Source organism: Pseudophryne corroboree, chromosome 9 (assembly GCF_028390025.1).
Source record: "Pseudophryne corroboree isolate aPseCor3 chromosome 9, aPseCor3.hap2, whole genome shotgun sequence".
Lineage (NCBI taxonomy): Eukaryota > Metazoa > Chordata > Amphibia > Anura > Myobatrachidae > Pseudophryne > Pseudophryne corroboree.
In genome coordinates, this window is record NC_086452.1 from 49,825,287 (window position 1) to 49,845,209 (window position 19,923).

The following is a 19,923-nucleotide window of genomic DNA, read 5'->3' on the forward strand; positions in this document are numbered from 1 at the left end:
CTGGATGTGTGGCTCTTGGAATCACTAAAAAAGAAATATACTCAGAATGAAGAACTCCCACTCTCAGACGAACTGGAAGAGTCCTTAAGGAAATGACTGCTTCAAAAATCTTGCTGCCATCCACGGCAGTCAAAGAGATGGACGAGGACAGTCTCTCGGTGGGTAGGGACCACCGTTTAACATAAGCTTCGGTTATGAAATTCCCAGCTGCTCCGGAATCAAGGAGGGCAATGACGTTCCTGTAACGTTGAGCAATTTGGAGCGACACTGGGAGGTTACAGTCATGAGGAGATGGAGAGGAGATCATTACTCCTAGCCGGCCCTCTCCTTGGCGAGCTAGGATCTGGAGTTTCCCGGACGTTTGGGACAGGCATTGATAGTGTGCGACGGAGCTGCACAGTAGAGACAGAGAGACTCAGAGAGACGTCTTCGGCGCTCAGCGGGAGATAGACGGGAACGACTAATTTGCATAGGCTCATCCTTGGATGGAGATGGTTGACGAGGAGGAGGAGCAGAAGATTTAGGAGTAGATGATCTTCCTCGCTCAGTTGCTCTCTCTCTGAAACGTAGATCAACCTTCGTGCAAAGAGAAATTAGCTCATCCAACTTAGAGGGCAAGTCTCTGGTAGCTAACTCATCCTTGATGCGTTCTGATAAGCCATGCCAGAATGCAGCATACAGGGCCTCGTCGTTCCTTGCCAGTTCGGATGCCAGGATTTTAAACTGTATAAGATACTGTCCCACAGTACGTGTTCCCTGGCGTAAACGGAGAATCTCAGATGAAGCAGATGTTATCCGGCCTGGCTCGTCGAAGATGCGCCTGAATGTAGCTACAAAGTCAGTATAGGAGGATAGCAGGGGATCAGACTTCTCCCATAAAGGTGATGCCCAGTCAAGGGCTGAGCCACTGAGAAGGGAGATGATATAGGCAATTTTGGTACGGTCACTGAAGAAATTGCCAGGTAGAAGCTCAAAGTGGATTTCACATTGATTGAGAAATCCCCTGCAGAACCTTGGAGATCCATCAAATTTTGCTGGCGTTGGAAGATGAAGATATGGACTGGAAATGGGTAAGGTGGGTGGGGTTACAGCTGGTGTCACTGTAGTGGACGCACCGGACGTGCCAGGTCCACGGAGGGTCGTTTGAATCCCATCCAGCCGTGTAGAGAGATCCTGGAGACAGCGGATGATGTGGCCCTGTGCAGCCTCCTGATGTTCAAGTCGGGCTGCCAGTTCTTGCATCGGCCTGGCCGCTTGATCCTGGTCTCCGGCTGGATTCATTAGGTCAGTGCTTACTGTCACAACTGAGGGCCTGAGCTGACGGGGGGGAGCCTCAGTTGTAGGGGCTGAGATGTAACGGAACCTGGGAGGTTGTATCAGACCCCTAGACATGTAAGTAACATGTAGAATAACTGCCCGAAGGCGTGACCACGACAACCAGGATAAAAGTCAATGATGTTTATTATGACAAACTCCGTAACACAGCAGCAGTAAAAGGGAACATAAAAGTCAACAGAGGATAAATACAATTCCTGGGTACTACAGGGTGGCAAGGGCCACAGGCACTGGTAGTGTGAGACAGTTCTTATAATCTTCTAGTTGGAAAGTCCTTACCAGGCCTGACTGTAGCAATGGAGAGAACCCAGGATCGTACCAGCTGATGTTCCAGGAAAGGCTGGGCTGCTGAAGGTAAAACGGCTGCTGTGGATACTGGCTGGAACCAGACTGTTGTTGGTACGGAGTGGATACTGGCTGGAACCAGTTAAATAATAAACGAACTTGAGAGCGATTAAATAATAATGAAGTTTGGAGTTTGAGAGCGGTGAAATAATAATTCCGGTGGAGAGTGGTAAACTGCAGAAAAGGACACCGGCCCTTTAAGAGAAGCTATACATTGCTGGAAGCTGGGCTGGAAGCAGGTGATTGTTTGAGAGCGGTGAATAATAATACCGGTGGAGAGTGGTAAACTGCAGAAAGGACACCGGCCCTTTAAGAGAAGCTGTACACTGCTGGAAGCTGGGCTGGAAGCAGGTGATTGTTTGAGAGCGGTGAAATAATAATACCGGTGGAGAGTGGTAAACTGCAGAAAGGACACCGGCCCTTTAAGAGAAGCTGTACACTGCTGGAAGCTGGGCTGGAAGCAGGTGATTGTTGTAGCTGGAAACAGGTGAGTCCAGAATGGATCGGAGAGTCAGGCTACACTGCAGATGGAATGCTGGTGCGGGTCTCTATAGCAGAAGTCTGGAGACAGGAGCTGGAACCTGGAAGACAACCACAGGAGAGAGACAAACTGGAAGGTTAGACAACCAAAGCACTGACGCCTTCCTTGCTCAGGCACAGCTTACTTATACCTGCAGCAAGGAAGGGGTTGGCTAGGCAATTATGCAAATCAACAATACAGACAGCAGATTGGTGGAAATGCTCAGATGACAAAATCCAAGATGGCTGCGCCCATGCAGACACTTGGAGGGAAGTTTGGTTTGTAATCCATGTGAGAATTGAAACAGTAATGGCGACGCCGGCCACAGGAGACAGGAGACGCCAGACTGACAAGCGCACATTTAACCACGCGGGCACAGCGGAGGCCGCGGCTGATGAAATCACCACTCTGACATTCTGCATGTGGAAACTTCAGGAACAGCGGGATCCGGACCTGGAACGCTGAGCCAGCCTTAGGAGGCATCTGAAGGGTAAGTAATGGCGTCCAGATACCCGGATCGTGACAAGCCAGTTCCCAGGAACAGAAACCCTCTCCCGCCTCTGCCAAGCCCTCAGTATACGCTGGGGCTTTACAAGCAGAATCAGGCACGGTGGGGGGCCCGTCTCAATGAATTTCAGCGCGCAGTGGGCTCACTCGCAAGTAGACCCCTGGATCCTTCAGGTGATATCTCAGGGGTACAAATTAGAATTCGAGACGTCTCCCCCTCGCCGTTTCCTAAAGTCGGCTTTACCGATGTCTCCTTCTGACAGGGAGACAGTTTTGGAAGCCATTCACAAGCTGTATTCCCAGCAGGTGATAATCAAGATACCCCTCCTGCAACAGGGAACGGGGTATTATTCCACACTGTTGTGGTACCGAAGCCGGACGGCTCGGTGAGACCGATTCTAAATCTAAAATCTTGAACACTTACATACAGAGGTTCAAATTCAAGATTGAGTCACTCAGAGCAGTGATTGCGAACCTGGAAGAAGGGGACTACATGATGTCTCGGGACATCAAGGATGCTTACCTTCATGTAAAAATTTACCCTTCTCACCAAGGGTACCTCAGGTTTATGGTACAGAACTGTCACTATCAGTTCAGACGCTGCCGTATGGATGGTCCACGGCACCCCGGGTCTTTACCAAGGTAATGGCCGAAACGATGATATTCCTTCGAAGGAAGGGAATTTTAGTTATCCCTTACTTGGACAATTCCCTGATAAGGGTAAGATCCAGGGAACAGTTGGAGGTCGGTGTAGCACTATCTCAGGTAGTGTTGCGGCAGCACGATTGGATTCTCAATATTCCAAAATCGCACCTGGTTCCGACGACGTGTCTTCTGTTCCTAGGGATGATCCTGGACACAGTCCAGAAAAAGGTGTTTCTCCCGGAGGAGAAAGCCAGGGAGTTATCCGAGCTAGTCAGGAACCTCCTAAAACCGAGCCAAGTCTCAGTGCATCAATGCACAAGGGTTCTGGGTAAAATGGTGGCTTCCTACGAAGCAATCCCATTCGGCAGATTCCACGCAAGAACTTTCCAGTGGGACCTGCTGGACAAATGGTCCGGGTCGCATCTTCAGATGCATCAGCGGATAACCCTGTCACCAAGGACAAGGGTGTCCCTCCTGTGGTGGTTGAAGAGTGCTCATCTTCTAGAGGGCCGCAGATTAGGCATTCAGGACTGGGTCCTGGTGACCACGGATGCCAGCCTGCGAGGCTGGGGAGCAGTCACACAGGGAAGGAATATCCAGGGCTTATGGTCAAGCCTGGAGACATCACTTCACATAAATATCCTGAAGCTAAGGGACATTTACAATGCTCTAAGCTTAGCAAGACCTCTGCTTCAAGGTCAGCCGGTGTTGATCCAGTCGGACAACATCACGGCAGTCACCCACGTAAACAGACAGGGTGGCACAAGAAGCAGGAGGGCAATGGCAGAAGCTGCAAGGATTCTTCGCTGGGCGGAAAATCATGTGATAGCACTGTCAGCAGTATTCATTCCGGGAGTGGACAACTGGGAAGCAGACTTCCTCAGCACGACCTCCACCCGGGAGAGTGGGGACTTCACCCAGAAGTCTTCCACATGATTAAAAACTCGACAGGTATTGCGCCAGGTCCAGGGACCCTCAGGCAATAAGCTGTAGACGCTCTGGTAACACCGTGGGTGTACCAGTCAGGGTATGTGTTCCCTCCTCTGCCTCTCATACCCAAGGTACTGAGATTGATAAGATGGAGAGGAGTAAGCACTATATTCGTGGTTCCGGATTGGCCAAGAAGGACTTGGTAACCGGAACTTCAAGAGATGCTCACGGAGGATCCGTGGCCTCTACCTCTAAGAAGGGACCTGCTCCAGCAAGGACCCTGTCTGTTCCAAGACTTACCGCGGCTGCGTTTGACGGCATGGCGGTTGAACGCCGGATCCTGAAGGAAAAAAGGCATTCCGGATGAAGTCATCCCTATCCTGATCAAAGCCAGGAAGGATGTAACCGCAAAAACATTATCACCGCAATTGGCGAAAATATGTTGCGTGGTGCGAGGCCAGTAAGGCCCGACGGAGGAAATTCAACTGGGTCAATTCCTACATTTCCTGCAAACAGGAGTGTCTATGGGCCTGAAATTGGGGTCCATTAAGGTTCAAATTTCGGCCCTGTCAATTTTCTTCCAAAAAGAACTAGCTTCAGTCCCTGAAGTTCAGACGTTTGTAAAAGGGGTACTGCATATACAGCCTCCTTTTGTGCCTCCAGTGGCACTTTGGGATCTCAATGTAGTTTTGGGTTCCAAAAGTCACATTGGTTTGAACCACTTAAATCTGTGGAGTTAAAATATCTCACATGAAAAGTGGTCATGCTGTTGGCCCTGGCCTGGGCCAGGCGCGTGTCAGAATTGGCGGCTTTATCCTGAAAAAGCCCTTATCTGATTTTCCATTCGGACAGGACGGAATTGAGGACTTGTCCTCAGTTTCTCCCCAAGGTGGTTTCAGCGTTTCACCTGAACCAACCTATTTGTGGTGCCTGCGGCTACTAGGGACTTGGAGGCCTCCAAGTTGCTAGACGTTGTCAGGGCCCTGAAAATATATGTTTCCAGGACGGCTGGAGTCAGGAAAGCTGACTCGCTGTTTATCCTGTATGCACCCAACAAGCTGGGTGCTCCTGCTTCTAAGCAGACTATTGCTCGTTGGATTTGTAGTACAATTCAGCTTGCACATTCTGTGGCAGGCCTGCCACAGCCAAAAATCTGTAAATGCCCACTCCACAAGGAAGGTGGGCTCATCTTGGGCGGCTGCCCGAGGGGTCTCGGCTTTACAACTTTGCCGAGCAGCTACTTGGTCAGGAGCAAATACGTTTGTAAAATTCTACAAAATTGATATCCTGGCTGAGGAGGACCTGGAGTTCTCTCATTTGGTGCTGCAGAGTCATCCGCACTCTCCCGCCCGTTTGGGAGCTTTGGTATAATCCCCATGGTCCTCACGGAGTCCCCAGCATCCACTTAGGACGTTAGAGAAAATAAGAATTTACTTACCGATAATTCTATTTCTCATAGTCCGTAGTGGATGCTGGGCGCCCATCCCAAGTGCGGATTGTCTGCAATACTTGTACATAGTTATTGTTACAAAAATCGGGTTATTATTGTTGTGAGCCATCTTTCAGAGGCTCCTCTGTTATCATGCTGTTAACTGGGTTCAGATCACAGGTTATACGGTGTGATTGGTGTGGCTGGTATGAGTCTTACCCGGGATTCAAAATCCTTCCTTATTGTGTACGCTCGTCCGGGCACAGTATCCTAACTGAGGCTTGGAGGAGGGTCATAGGGGGAGGAGCCAGTGCACACCAGATAGTCCTAAAGCTTTCTTTAGATGTGCCCAGTCTCCTGCGGAGCCGCTATTCCCCATGGTCCTTACGGAGTCCCCAGCATCCACTACGGACTATGAGAAATAGAATTATCGGTAAGTAAATTCTTATTTTAAACGTGGAATGCATTTATCTTTCTTATACACACAGGGGTCATTCTGATCCGTTCCCTCTCTGCTTTTTAACGCAGCAGAGCGAATGGGTCCCTATTGCGCATGCGCTGGTGCCGTAGTGCGCTGGCGCATGGCAGACGGCCGAAGGCCGTAGCACGGATGCGATCGCCTCTGCCTGATTGACAGGCAGAGGCGATCGCTGGGCGGGAGGGGGCGGAACGCTTCATGGGTGCGGGCCTGCCAACGCAGGCGTGGCCGGACCGAATGGGGGGTGGGCCGCAGTGGCTGCGACGAGTAGCTCCCGGCCAGCACGCTAAAGCTGCGCTGGTCGGGAGCTACTCTGGAAGTGCAAAGGCGCTTTAGATCTGTCTTGGGTATCATCACTCTGTTAACCCAGAGCAACATATTGAGGTGGGATCTTGGTCTCATGTGGCATCACTTGTCCTCACAGGCTCGGAAAAGAGTCAGGGCATGCTGGCGCTAGCAATCAGCCCCAACCATCGTTACCTCGCCATGTCCGAGAAGGGCTCAGACAAAGCAACAATCACAGTCTACGACTTGGCGTCCACGCCATTCAAGAAGCGTAAAGTGCTGAGCGCTCCTGACTTCCAAGCCCAGGAGTTTGTCAGTATTGCTTTCTCCCCGGACTCCAAGTACCTCGTGGCTCAGTCAGGGTTTCCCGAGTGGCAGATCGTCTTCTGGATGTGGGAGAAACACAAAGTGATGGCGACTGTGAGGATAGACAGTCAGAATAACTCCATTTATCAGGTAATGTGCTGATCGGTACCCATGTACTATAAATACAACTAGTGTCACTGGAGTAATGAGTTTATGTGGGAGTTGAAACTGCATTCATCAGAAGATAAGATATAACTCCCAGGCTCCTCTGCCAGTCGGTGCGATGAAAAGTTTTGTTTGCCAAAATATATATTACCAAGAGGTCCCTAATCTGTGTCCAATTAATGACCAGAAATCTCAACATTCAACCTATTTCTCTAACGTCCTAGTGGATGCTGGGGACTCCGTCAGGACCATGGGGAATAGCGGCTCCGCAGGAGACAGGGCACAAAAGCAAGCTTTTAGGATCACATGGTGTGTACTGGCTCCTCCCCCTATGACCCTCCTCCAAGCCTCAGTTAGGTTTTTGTGCCCGGCCGAGAAGGGTGCAATCTAGGTGGCTCTCTTAAAGAGTTACTTAGAAAAAGTTTTTAGGTTCTTTATTTTCAGTGAGTCCTGCTGGCAACAGGCTCACTGCATCGAGGGACTTAGGGGAGAGATTTTCAACTCACCTGCGTGCAGGATGGATTGGATTCTTAGGCTACTGGACATAGCTCCAGAGGGAGTCGGAACACAGGGCTCGCCCTGGGGTTCGTCCCGGAGCCGCGCCGCCGACCCCCCTTGCAGACGCTGAAGATGAAGAGGTCCGGAACCAGGCGGCAGAAGACTCTCAGTCTTCATCAGGTAGCGCACAGCACTGCAGCTGTGCGCCATTGTTGTCAGCACACTTCACACAGCGGTCACGGAGGGTGCAGGGCGCTGGGGGGGGGCGCCCTGGGCAGCAATGTATAATACCTGTATGGCGAAAAATACATCACATATAGCCCTTGAGGCTATATGGATGTATTTAACCCCTGCCAGATATCTAAAACTCCGGAGAAGAAGCCCGCCGAAAAGGGGGCGGGGCCTATTCTCCTCAGCACACAGCGCCATTTTCCCTCACAGAAAGGCTGGTGGGAAGGCTCCCATGCTCTCCCCTGCACTGCACTACAGAAACAGGGTTAAAACAGAGAGGGGGGGCACTGATTTGGCGATATGTATATATATTAAAATGCTATAAGGGAGGAACACTTATATAAAGGTTGTCCCTGGATAATTATAGCGTTTTGGTGTGTGCTGGCAAACTCTCCCTCTGTCTCCCCAAAGGGCTAGTGGGTCCTGTCCTCTATCAGAGCATTCCCTATGTGTGTGCTGTATGTCGGTACGTGTGTGTCGACATGTATGAGGAAAATATTGGTGAGGAGGCGGAGAAAATTGCCTGTAATGGTGATGTCACTCTCTAGGGAGTCGACACCGGAATGGATGGCTTATTTATGGAAATTACGTGACAATGTCAACACGCTGCAAGCCGGTTGACGACATGAGAGGGCCGGCGAACAAATTAGTATCTGTCCAGGCGTCTCAAACACCGTCAGGGGCTGTAAAATGCCCATTTACCTCAGTCGGTCGACACAGACCCAGACACGGACACTGATTTCAGTGTCGACGGTGAAGAAACAAACGTATTTTCTTTTAGGGCCACACGTTAAGGGCAATGAAGGAGGTGTTACATATTTCTGATACTCCAAGTACCACAAAAAAGGGTATTATGTGTGAGGTGAAAAAACTACCTGTAGTTTTTCCTGAATCAGATAAATTAAATGAAGTGTGTGATGATGCGTGGGTTTCCCCCGATAGAAAATTATTGGCGGTATACCCTTTCCCGCCAGAAGTTAAGGCGCGGTGGGAAACACCCCTCAGGGTGGATAAGGCGCTCACACGCTTATCAGAACAAGTGGCGGTACCATCTACGGATAGGGCCGTACTTAAGGAGCCAGCTGATAGGAGGCTGAAAAATATCCTAAAAAGTATACACACACATGCTGGTGTTATACTGCGACCAGCGATCGCCTCAGCCTGGATGTGCAGAGCTGAGGTGGCTTGGTCGGATTCCCTGACTAAAAATATTGATACCTTTGACAGGGACAGTATTTTATTGACTATAGAGCATTTAAAGGATGCATTTCTATATATGCGAGATGCGCAGAGGGATATTTGCACTCTGGCATCAAGAGTAAATGCGATGTCCATATCTGCAAGAAGATGTTTATGGACACGACAGTGGTCAGGTGATGCAGATTCCAAACGGCACAAAGATATATTGCCGTATAAAGGGGAGGAGTTATTTGGGGTCGGTCCATGGGACCTGGTGGCCAGGGCAACTGCTGGAAAATCCACCGTTTTGTCACATCTCTGCAGAAAAAGACACCGTCTTTTCAGCCTCAGTCCTTTCGTCCCTATAAGAGTCATATCTGCCCAGGGATAGAGGAAAGGGAAGAAGACTGCAGCAGGCAGCCCATTCCCAGGAACAGAAGCCCTCCACCGCTTCTACCAAGTTCTCAGCATGACGCTGGGACCGTACAGGACCCCTGGATCCTACAAGTAGTATCCAAGGGGTACAGATTAGAATGTCGAGAGGTTTCCCCCCTCGCAGGTTCCTGTAGTCTGCTGTACCAATGTCTCCCTCCGACAGGGAGGCAGTATTGAAAACAATTCACAAGCTGTATTCCCAGCAGGTGATAATAAATTTACCCCTCCGACAACAAGGAAAGGGGTATTACTCCACACTATATGGTGGTACTGAAGGCTAGGTGAGACCTATTCTAAATCTGAAAAATTTGAACACTTACAAGGGTTCAAATCCAGATGGAGTCACTCAGAGCAGTGATAGCAAAGAACAAGGTGACTATATGGTGTCCCGGGACATCAGGGATGCTTACCTCCATGTCCCAAAATTTGCCTTTTCTCCCCAAGGGTACCTCAGGTTCGTGGTACAGAACTGTCACTATCAGTTTCAAGACGATGCCGTTGGATTGTCCAAGGCACCCCGGGTCCTTACCAAGGTAATGACCGAAAGGAGGATTCGTCTTCAAAGAAAATGGACGACCTCCTGATAAGAACAAGGTCCAGAGAACAGTTGGAGGTCGGAGTGGCACTATCTCAAGTAGTTCTACGACAGCACGGGTGGATTCTAAATATTCCAAAACCGCAGTTGTTCCGACGACACGTCTGCTGGTCCTAGGGATGATTCTGGACACAGTCCAGAAAAAGGTGTTTCTCCCAGAGGAGAAAGCCAGGGAGTTATCCGAGCTAATCGGGATCCTCCTAAAACCAGGAAAAGTGTCAGTGCATCATTGCACAAGAGTCCTGGTAAAAATGGGGGCTTATTACGAAGCGCTTCCATTCGGCAGATTTCACGCAAGAACTCTTCAGTGGGATCTGCTGGACAAATGGTCCGGATCGCATCTTCAGATGCATCAGCGGATAACCCTATATCCAAGGACAAGGGTGTCTCTCCTGTGGTGATTACAGAGTGCTCATCTTTTAGAGGGCCGCAGATTCGGCATTCAGGATTGGATGCTCGTGACCACGGAGGCCAGCCTGAGAGGCTGGGGAGCAGTCACACAAGGAGTGTGATCAAGTCTGGAGAATTCTCTCCACATAAATATACTGGAGCTAAGAGCAAATTTATAATGCTCTAAGCTTAGCAAGACCTCTGCTTCAAGGTCAGCCGGTATTGATCCAGTGGGATAACATCACGGCAGTCGCCCACGTAAACAGAAAGGGCGGCACAAGAAGCAGGAGGGCAGTGGCAAAACTGCAAGGATTTTTCGCTAGGCGGAAAATCATGTGATAGCACTGTCAGCAGTGTTCATTCCGGGAGTGGACGACTGGGAAGCAGACTTCCTCAGCAGGCACGACCTCCACCCGGGAGAGTGGGAACTTCATCGGGAAGTTTCCGCATGATTGTGAACCGTTGGGAAAGACCAAAGGTGGACATGATGGCGTCCCGCCCGAACAAAAAAATGGGACAGGTATTGCGCCAGGTCACGAGACCTTCAGGCGATAGCTGTGGACGTCCTGGTAACACCGTGGGTGTAACAGTCGGTGTATGTGTTCCCTCCTCTGCTTCTCATAACCAAGGTATTGAGAATTATAAGACATAGAGGAGTAAGAACTATACTCGTGGCTCCGGATTGGCCAAGAGGGACTTGGTAACCGGAACTTCAAGAGATGCTCACAGAGGACTAATGGCCTCGGGAGCTAAGAAGGGATTTGCTTTCAGCAAGTACCATGTCTGTTCCAAGAGGAACCGTGGCATCGGCATTTAAGAAAGGACCTGCTCCAGCAGGGACCTTGTCTGTTCCAAGATTTACCGCGACTGCGTTTGACGGCATGGCGGTTTGAACGCCGGATCCTAAGGGAAAAGGCATTCCGGAAGAGGTCATACTTACCCTGGTCAAAGCCAGGAAGGAGGTGACCGCACAACGTTATCACCACATGTGGTAAAAATATGTTGCGTGGGTGAGGCCAGGAAGGCCCCACGAAAAAATTTCAACTAGGTCGATTTCTGCACTTCCTGCAAACAGGAGTGTCTATGAGCCTCAAATTGGGGTCCATTAAGGTTCAAGTTTCGGCCCTATAGATTTTCTTCCAGAAAGAATTGGCTTCAGTTCCTGAAGTCCAGACGTTTGTCAAGGGAGTATTGCATATACAGCCCTTGTGTGCCTCCAGTGGCACCGTGGGATCTCAACGTAGTGTTGGGATTCCTCAAATCATATTGGTTTGAACCACTCAAATCTGAGGATTTGAAATATCTCACATGGAAAGTGACCATGCTGTTGGCCCTGGCCTCGGCCAGGCGATTGTCAAAATTGGCGGCTTTGTCTTACAAAAGCCCATATTTGATTTTCCATTCGGACAGGGCAGAACTGCGGACTCGTCCCCAGTTTCTTCCTAAGGTGGTGTCAGCGTTTCACCTGAAACAACCTATTGTGGTGCCTGCGGCTACTAGGGACTTGGAGGACTCCAAGTTGCTAGACGTTGTCAGGGCCCTGAAAATATATATATATATATAATTCCAGGACGGCTGGAGTCAGAAAGTCTGACTTGCTGTTTATATTGTAGGCACCCAAAAAGCTGGGTGCTCCTGCTTCTAAGCAGACTATTGCTCGTTGGATTTGTAGTACAATTCAGCTTGCACATTCTGTGGCAGGCCTGCCACAGCCAAAATCTGTAAATGCCCATTCCACAAGGAAGGTGGGCTCATCTTGGGCGGCTGCCCGAGGGGTCTCGGCTTTACAACTTTGCCGAGCAGCTACTTGGTCAGGGGCAAACACGTTTGCTAAATTCTACAAATTTGATACCCTGGCTGAGGAGGACCTGGAGTTCTCTCATTCGGTGCTGCAGAGTCATCCGCACTCTCCCGCCCGTTTGGGAGCTTTGGTATAATCCCCATGGTCCTGACGGAGTCCCCAGCATCCACTAGGACGTTAGAGAAAATAAGATTTTACTTACCGATAAATCTATTTCTCATAGTCCGTAGTGGATGCTGGGCGCCCATCCCAAGTGCGGATTGTCTGCATTACTTGTACATAGTTATTGTTACAAAAAAATCGGGTTATTATTGTTGTGAGCCATCTTTTTTAGAGGCTACTTCATTGTTATCATACTGTTAACTGGGTTCAAATCACAAGTTGTACGGTGTGATTGGTGTGGCTGGTATGAGTCTTACCCGGGATTCAAGATCCTTCCTTATTGTGTACGCTCGTCCGGGCACAGTACCTAACTGAGGCTTGGAGGAGGGTCATAGGGGGGGGAGCCAGTACACACCATGTGATCCTAAAAGCTTGCTTTTGTGCCCTGTCTCCTGCGGAGCCGCTATTCCCCATGGTCCTGACGGAGTCCCCAGCATCCACTACGGACTATGAGAAATAGATTTATCGGTAAGTAAAATCTTATTTTTACATTTTAGGTGAGCTTCAACCCCCATGACAATACACAGATCTGCGTCACGGCCAACGGAGTGTTCAAATTGTTTCGATACATTGAGGGGAACCTGAAACAAACGAACTTTCAGAAAGTGGAGGCCCAAAACTTTCTGTGCCACACGTGGCTGTCTGAAGACCGAGTCATCTGTGGAACGGACAATGGCAAACTCTGTCTGTGGGAGTCTGGGGATCTGCGGTGGGAACATTACATCAGTGGAGAAGACATCCGCCCTGGCCTGTCCGAAAAACGAAGCCTAACAGAAGATAGCCGGTAAATAGATATGATCTGGAAATGATTGTGTAAAAGAATTAACTTGTTGGGAAAGATTGGGTAGAGTTGCCCTGAACAGCAGATTCACAATGCAGTCCTGTAGACATAAAGATGGTCGCTGCCGTTTTTTGCAATGCGCAGGCGTGTCGTACGGGTACAAAACGGATCGTTGCTGGGCGATGGATTTAACGAAGAATCAATTTGCACAGCCGATCGCAAGGTGATTGACAGGAAGAGGGCATATATGGGTGTCAACTGACCGTTTTCCGGGAGTGGTTGGAAAAACGCAGGCATGTTCATGCGTTTGCAGGGCGGGTGTCTGACGTCAATTCCGGTACCGGACAGGCTGAAGTGATCGCAGCGGCTGAGTAAGTACAGAGCTACTCAGAAACTGCAAAAAACTTTTTCGTCCCTCTCGGCTGCACATGCGATCGCACACTTGCAAAGCGAAAATACACTCCCCCATAGGCGGCGACTATCTGATCGCTGCGCTGCAAAAAATAGCTAGTGAGCGATCAACTCGGAATGATCCCTAAAGTCTCATTAGATTCAGCTTTTCACTCCATTTCCAGATCCTTATCTGAGAAAGGACATTGGGGTTAATTCAGAGTTGATCGCAGCAGCAAATTTGTTAGCAGTTGGGCAAAACCATGGGGGTCATTCCGACCCGATCGCACGCTGCGCTTCATCGCAGCCGTGCGATCGGGTTGGAACTGCGCATGCGCCGCGCCTGCATTGCGCAGGCGCGTCGTTGCCCGGCGGCACCGCTAGCAAAGAAAGCGGTCGCAGCGGTGACCACAAGAAGATTGACAGGAGGAAGGCGTTCCCGGGCGTCAACTGACTGTTTTCTGGGAGTGGTGCGGCAAACGCAGGCGTGTCCAAGCGTTTGGAGGGCGGATGTCTGACGTCAATTCCGGGACCATCAACGCTGGATTCATCGCACAGGGTAAGTAACTCATATCCTGGTCTTGTTCTACACAAAACTTTTTTTGCATAGCAGGGCTGCACAAGCGATCGCAGCCTTGCTATGCAATAAAACACTCCCCCATAAGCGGCGTCTAGTTGATCGCACAGGCTGCAAAAAGTTGCAGCGTGCGATCAACTCGGATCGACCCCCTATGTGCACTGCAGGGGGGCAGATATAACATTTGCAGAGAGAGTTAGATTTGGGTGGGGTGTTTTCAAACTGAAATCTAAATTGCAGTGTAAAAATAAGAGCCAGTATTTACCCTGCACAGAAACAATATAACCCACCCAAATCTAACTCTCTCTGCACATGTTATATCTGCCCCACCTGCAGTGCACATGGGGGGTCATTCCAACCCGTTCACACGCAACGGTTCTTCGCTGCGGTGCGAACGGGTCTGGAATGCACATTCACTGAGTGCGCATTTCGCACGTGCGACGTAGCCCGGCGACCGCAACGACGCTTACAGAGAAGAAAGTGGTCGCAGCGGCGACCGCAAAGAAGATGGACAGTAGGAGGGCTTTCCGGGGCGTCAACCTACCGTGTGCTGCCATTTTCGGGGAGTGGTAAGCAAATCGCAGGCGTGTCCAGGCAAACGGAGGGCTGAGGAGTGACGTCAAAGCCGAGCCCATCATCGCTGGATCCATCGCACAGGGTAAGTAGGTCTAGGGCTACTCTTGTTTTGAGTGAAACTTTTTTAGCATAGCAGGGCTGCACAAGCGATCGCAGCCCTGCTATGCTAAAATACACTCCCCCATAGGCGGAGATTAGTTGATCGCACCAGCAACAAAAAGTTGCTTGGTGCGATCAACTCGGAATGAGGGCCACTGTTTTGCCCATCAGCTAACAAAGTTGCTGCTACAATCAGGTCTGAGGGCCTAATTCAGACCAGATCGCTCGCTAGCTATTTTTTGCAGCGCTGCGATCAGATGGTCGCTGCCTACAGGGGAGTGTATTTTAGCTTTGTAAGTGCGATCGCATGTGCAGCTGAGTGGTACAAAAATATCTTTTTCAGTTTCTGAGTTGCCCAGAACTTACTCAGCCGCTGCGATCACTTCAGCCTGTCCGGTCCCGGTATTGACGTCAGACACCCGCCCTGCAAACGCTTGGACACGCCTGCGTTTTTCCAACCACTCCCAGAAAACAGTCAGTTGCCACCCACAAATGCCTTCTTCCTGTCAATCCCCTTGCTATCGGCTGTGCGAAAGGATTCTTCGTTAAATCCATCGCTCAGCAACGATCCGCTTTATACCCGTACGACGCGCCTGCGCATTGCGGTGCATGCGCAGTTGTGACCTGATTGCAGCGCAGCAAAAAGACCTAGCGTGCGATCAGGTCTGAATGACCCCCTGAATTAGGCCCATTGTTACTATATAGTTATAAGCTCTGGGAGAGGACATTTGCGGCGGGATGTAACCGGAGGTGCGGGGTGCCGGCCGATCTTGGAAGTTTTTTTTAAAGAGACAATCACTTACAAGGCAAAGCCATGCCTTGTAAGTGATTGTCCCTTTAAAAAAAATGTCCAAGATCTGCCGGCAACCTGCACCTTCAGCGATCTTGGATCCATTACATCCCGCCGCTGGTCTCCGGTAAGTGTGCATTATATATTTCTGTGATGAATTCTCTGGATGATTTGGCTGAGCAAGATATTTTGTAAATCTATATTATTAAAGAATAACAAAACTTGGCAGGTAGCTTCTCCTTAGGTCCCAGGTGCTTGCTAAGTACCGGTTTTACAACTGTCACTGTCCATCCACAGAAATTGGAAAAAATGCATGTGTGGATATATGTATGTATGTATGTATGTATGTGTATATGTATGTGTATATGTATGTGCCAGCATAACTCCAGAATGCCTGTAGCAATTTACACCAAACTTGGTACACATATGACTTACAATCTGGGAATAAACACTATGGGGGTAACACGCCCCTGGAGGGGGGGGGGGGGGGGGGGGGCAACAGCACAGAGTATATCAGGAGACAGCATATCTCCGGAATGGCTGGAGCAGTGTACACTAAAATCGGTACACATATGACTTACAATCTGGGGACAAACACTGTGGGGGGAAGACACCAATAGCACCCCTAGGGGTGAGGCAGCAGCACAGAGTGTTTCAGCAGACAGTATAACTCTGGAATGTCTGGGGCAATTTACACCAAACTTGGTACACAGATGCCTTACACACTGGGAACAAACACTGTCGGGATAAGACACCTCTAGCACCCATAGGGGTGGGACAGCAGCACAGAGTATATCAGGAGACAGCATAACTCCGGAATGCTGGGACCAATTTACACCAAACGTTGTACACGTATGACTTACAATCTGGGAACAAACACTGTTGGGGCAAGACACCCCTAGCACCCCTCAGTGTTATGCAGCAGCACAGAGAATTTCAGCAGACAGCATAACTGTGGAATGCCTGGAGCAATTTACACCACACTTGGTACACATATGATTTACAATCTAGGAACAAACTCTGTGGGGGTAAGACACCTCTAAGGGGTGGGACAGCATCACAGAGTATTTCAGGAGACAGCATAACTCCGGAATGACTGGACCAATTTACACCAAACGTGGTACACATATGACTTACAATCGTGAAACAAACACTGCGGGGGTAAGACACCCCTAGCACCCCTAGGCATGAGGAAGCAGCACAGAGTATTTCAGCAGACAGCATAACTCTGGAATGCCTGGAGCAATTTACGCCAAACTTGGTACACATATGACTTACAATCTGGGAACAAACACTGTGGGGGTAACACACCCCTAGCGCCCCTAGTGGTGGGCCAGCAGCACAGACTAAGTCAGGACATGCATGATATGTCAGTGACGACAGGGCTTCATGTGACAGTGGCAGTGACATGATGTGAGGTGGGTAATGGAGGTAGCAGTAATCCACACACTGAGAGTTATATAGTGGAAGTAGCAGGGTCCCCCAGCAGCACAGAGTATATCAGAAGATACATAATGTGCTGCGCTATATATGAAACTGTAAATAAATCGATAATTTCACAGGGGCACTGGCATGACGTGAGGAGGGGAATGGAGGCAGCAAGAAGCCACAGACTGAAAGCTGTATAGTGGGAAGAGCAGGGTCCCTTGGGGGACCAAAAAGGGGTCCGGCCACTACACAAAGTGCGTCAGGGAAACAAGATATGCTTATATACTAGATCTCCAACCAACGTAAATTAACAAACAACTATCATTCTAATTTACCATCCTCATCCCGTAGCGAAACACGGGTATTCAGCTAGTCTATTATATAATCTGCTGATGTGTCCATCTAGCAGTTGTGCTTTAAGAGCTGAAGGGAGGACCCGCCCTCTCCACTCCTAGCTCTCGCTGGCTGCCTGACGCCCGGACACAGCCTCTCTTCCAAAGTGTCTGTTGTCAGATTGTCAGCTCCCAGGACTGGCGACTCCCATAACAATATATAATATAATACTAGTCATTATTAAAGAAATAAGGATTATTACGCAGAATGACTGTCCATGTGCTTTATTAACAGATCACATTATACGTTGAATATCTTATAATTCCAGTATGTTTGCTGTGTAACATCCCAGCAATTATCCCTGTCTTTTTGCAGCACTCCCTCTACATTGGACAGCGCTGAGACGCCTCCCATGCGCATTCATTCTGTTTCGGCATATTCCAAAGGATTCCTGTGTTCCGGTGGCCCCGGCAGAGTCTGTATCTTTGAGAAAGTAGAAGATCGAGAACTTTACAAGAGAGGCCGGAACATTAGAGTAAATAAGAAATCGGGTGCTGTCATCAATATACGGTGCTGTAACACTTATAAGAATATGTCTTACCTATATTTCTCTGGCAGATCCCACAAAATGAGCACAGTAGTGACCCCAGTCTGTCCGAGCAGCAGGAGGTTCTGTGTGTGTGTCTGAGCCCCTCGGAAGAGACCGTTCTCGTCAGTACCAATAAGAGTCAGCTCTACAGCATTGCCTTGTCCTCTGCCGAAATCACTAAGGTAAGATGCGGCACGCCACCCAAATCTAACTCTCTCTGCAAATGTTATATCTGTTCCCCCTGCAATGCACATGGTTTTGCCCAATTGCTAACAAACTTGCTGCTGCGATCAACTCAGAATTACCCCCAATGACAGAACACAGCCTGACAATGTGCCGCATCACTTCTCATCTAAGGATGTACGATCCATTTCTCTTACAGGGGGATGACGCCCATTTTGAGTTCCTGACTGAGTCTTGGCATTCCTCCGCCATCACCGGCCTGAGCGTCTGTGTCCGCAAACCCCTCATCGCTACCTGCTCGTTGGACCACTCTGTGCGCATCTGGAACTTTGAGAACAAGTACGTGACTCGTCTCACCCCAGTCCGCCCCCTTCCCCTACAGTATGTTTCATTACCCACCTTCCTGGTGTGAGATTACCGGTAACTACAAGAATGTAAATCTGCAGACCTGGTTCTACATCAGGATACATATGCAATGAGATGTTGCTGAGAGTACAACCATTGAATTCCAGGTTCTCGGAGTACACACATCACACACACTGGAGGTAGACATTTTGTGGACTGAATGGACGTAAATGATAATGGCTTCCATCAGTTTCCTAGGAGCCAGTGCCTCAGAAACATACTGGCTAGTGAATTTATAGCCTGCTTTGGAATATCGATTTCCTACATCGGGAGCCTCACAAAGTGCCTCGGAGGAGAGGCTACTGGTTCCCAGTCAATCAGAATGGTTCCCACACAAAATGGCTGCCTTCATTGTGTGTAGACAACATGTGCCTTTTAGCCTTCAATTTTGTATGACGTTATCACACACAGCAGTCGTTGCTGGTAATTAAATGGGAATCATCAGATTATTAATGTACTATTAATGTGGATCTGGCATATGCCGGATCACCCCAGCCCCACCCCTGGACTGCTGTAATACTTACCATGTGTCGGCGCTGGAGGGTTCTCCTCTCCTAGTCTGTCCCACTTCCAGGGGTTAAAGTGAGCCGGAACGGGGCGGAACTGCGTTCCGTCAGTTCCACAAGGAGACGGAACGCAGTTCCGCCTCCCCCAGCTCACCTAACCCGATGTCCCGGGCGGCGCTGCAGGGAGATGCCGGGCGCCCGCTGAGATCGCGTTACCTCCCTCTCCGCAGCGGCAGCCGGAGCTCAGTACTGAGCTCCGGCTTCCGGCTCTGTCAGTGCGCGCTATGGGAGAGACGTCTCCCATAGTGCCGAGGAGCGGGCGGCGAGAGAGGACTGCGGCGGGAGCGGGGCTTGGTAAGTATGGTGCTCCCCCCCCCCCCCCCTCCCTCCTATATGTGTACCACTAGCGGCGTTTCTACTGGGGGCTAGTTACTGGGGAGCTTTTACTACTGGGGGGCTTTACTACTGGGGCAAACTACAGAGGGGCAAAACTACTGGGGGGCTTTACTACTGGGGCAAACTACAGAGGGGCAAACTACTGGGGGGCTTTACTACTGGGGCAAACTACTGGGGGGCTTTAGTACTGGGGGCAAACTACTGGGGGGCTTTACTGCTGGGGCAAACTACAAGGGGCAAACTACTGGGGGCATTACTACAAGGGGGCAAGCTACAAAGGGGCAAACTACTGGCAGCATAACTACTGGGGGCTAAACTACAAGGGGGCATAATTACAGGAGCTAAACTACTGGGGGTATAACTACAAGGGAGCAAACTACTGGGGACATTACTAACTTTGGCAAACTACATGGGGGCTAAACTACAGGGGCTAAACAACTGGGGGCACAACTGCAGGGGGCATTACCACTGGGGGATAAACTACATGGGGCAAACTACATGAGGGGAAAACTACTAGGGGGCATTACCACTCAGAGGCTAAACTAAAGGGGGGGGGGGAGTAAATTGCTGGGGTCATAACTGCAGGGGCATTACCAGTATGGGCATGACTACTGGGGCTAAACTACAGGGGCTA

General features: G+C 49.8%; 1 protein-coding gene across 3 annotated transcripts in view; it reads left to right on the forward strand.

Moving 5' to 3' along the window:
- The window catches only part of CFAP57 (cilia and flagella associated protein 57), a 77,762-nt gene that overhangs the window by 14,789 nt on the left and 43,050 nt on the right, over nucleotides 1-19,923 (forward strand). For all 3 annotated transcript variants that reach the window (XM_063939307.1, XM_063939306.1, XM_063939305.1), the window contains exons 3-7: nucleotides 6,614-6,930; nucleotides 12,734-13,020; nucleotides 17,586-17,745; nucleotides 17,829-17,981; nucleotides 18,182-18,321. In XM_063939307.1, the coding sequence (XP_063795377.1) occupies nucleotides 6,614-6,930; nucleotides 12,734-13,020; nucleotides 17,586-17,745; nucleotides 17,829-17,981; nucleotides 18,182-18,321 (1,057 nt within the window). The remainder of the gene's footprint in view (nucleotides 1-6,613; nucleotides 6,931-12,733; nucleotides 13,021-17,585; nucleotides 17,746-17,828; nucleotides 17,982-18,181; nucleotides 18,322-19,923) is intronic.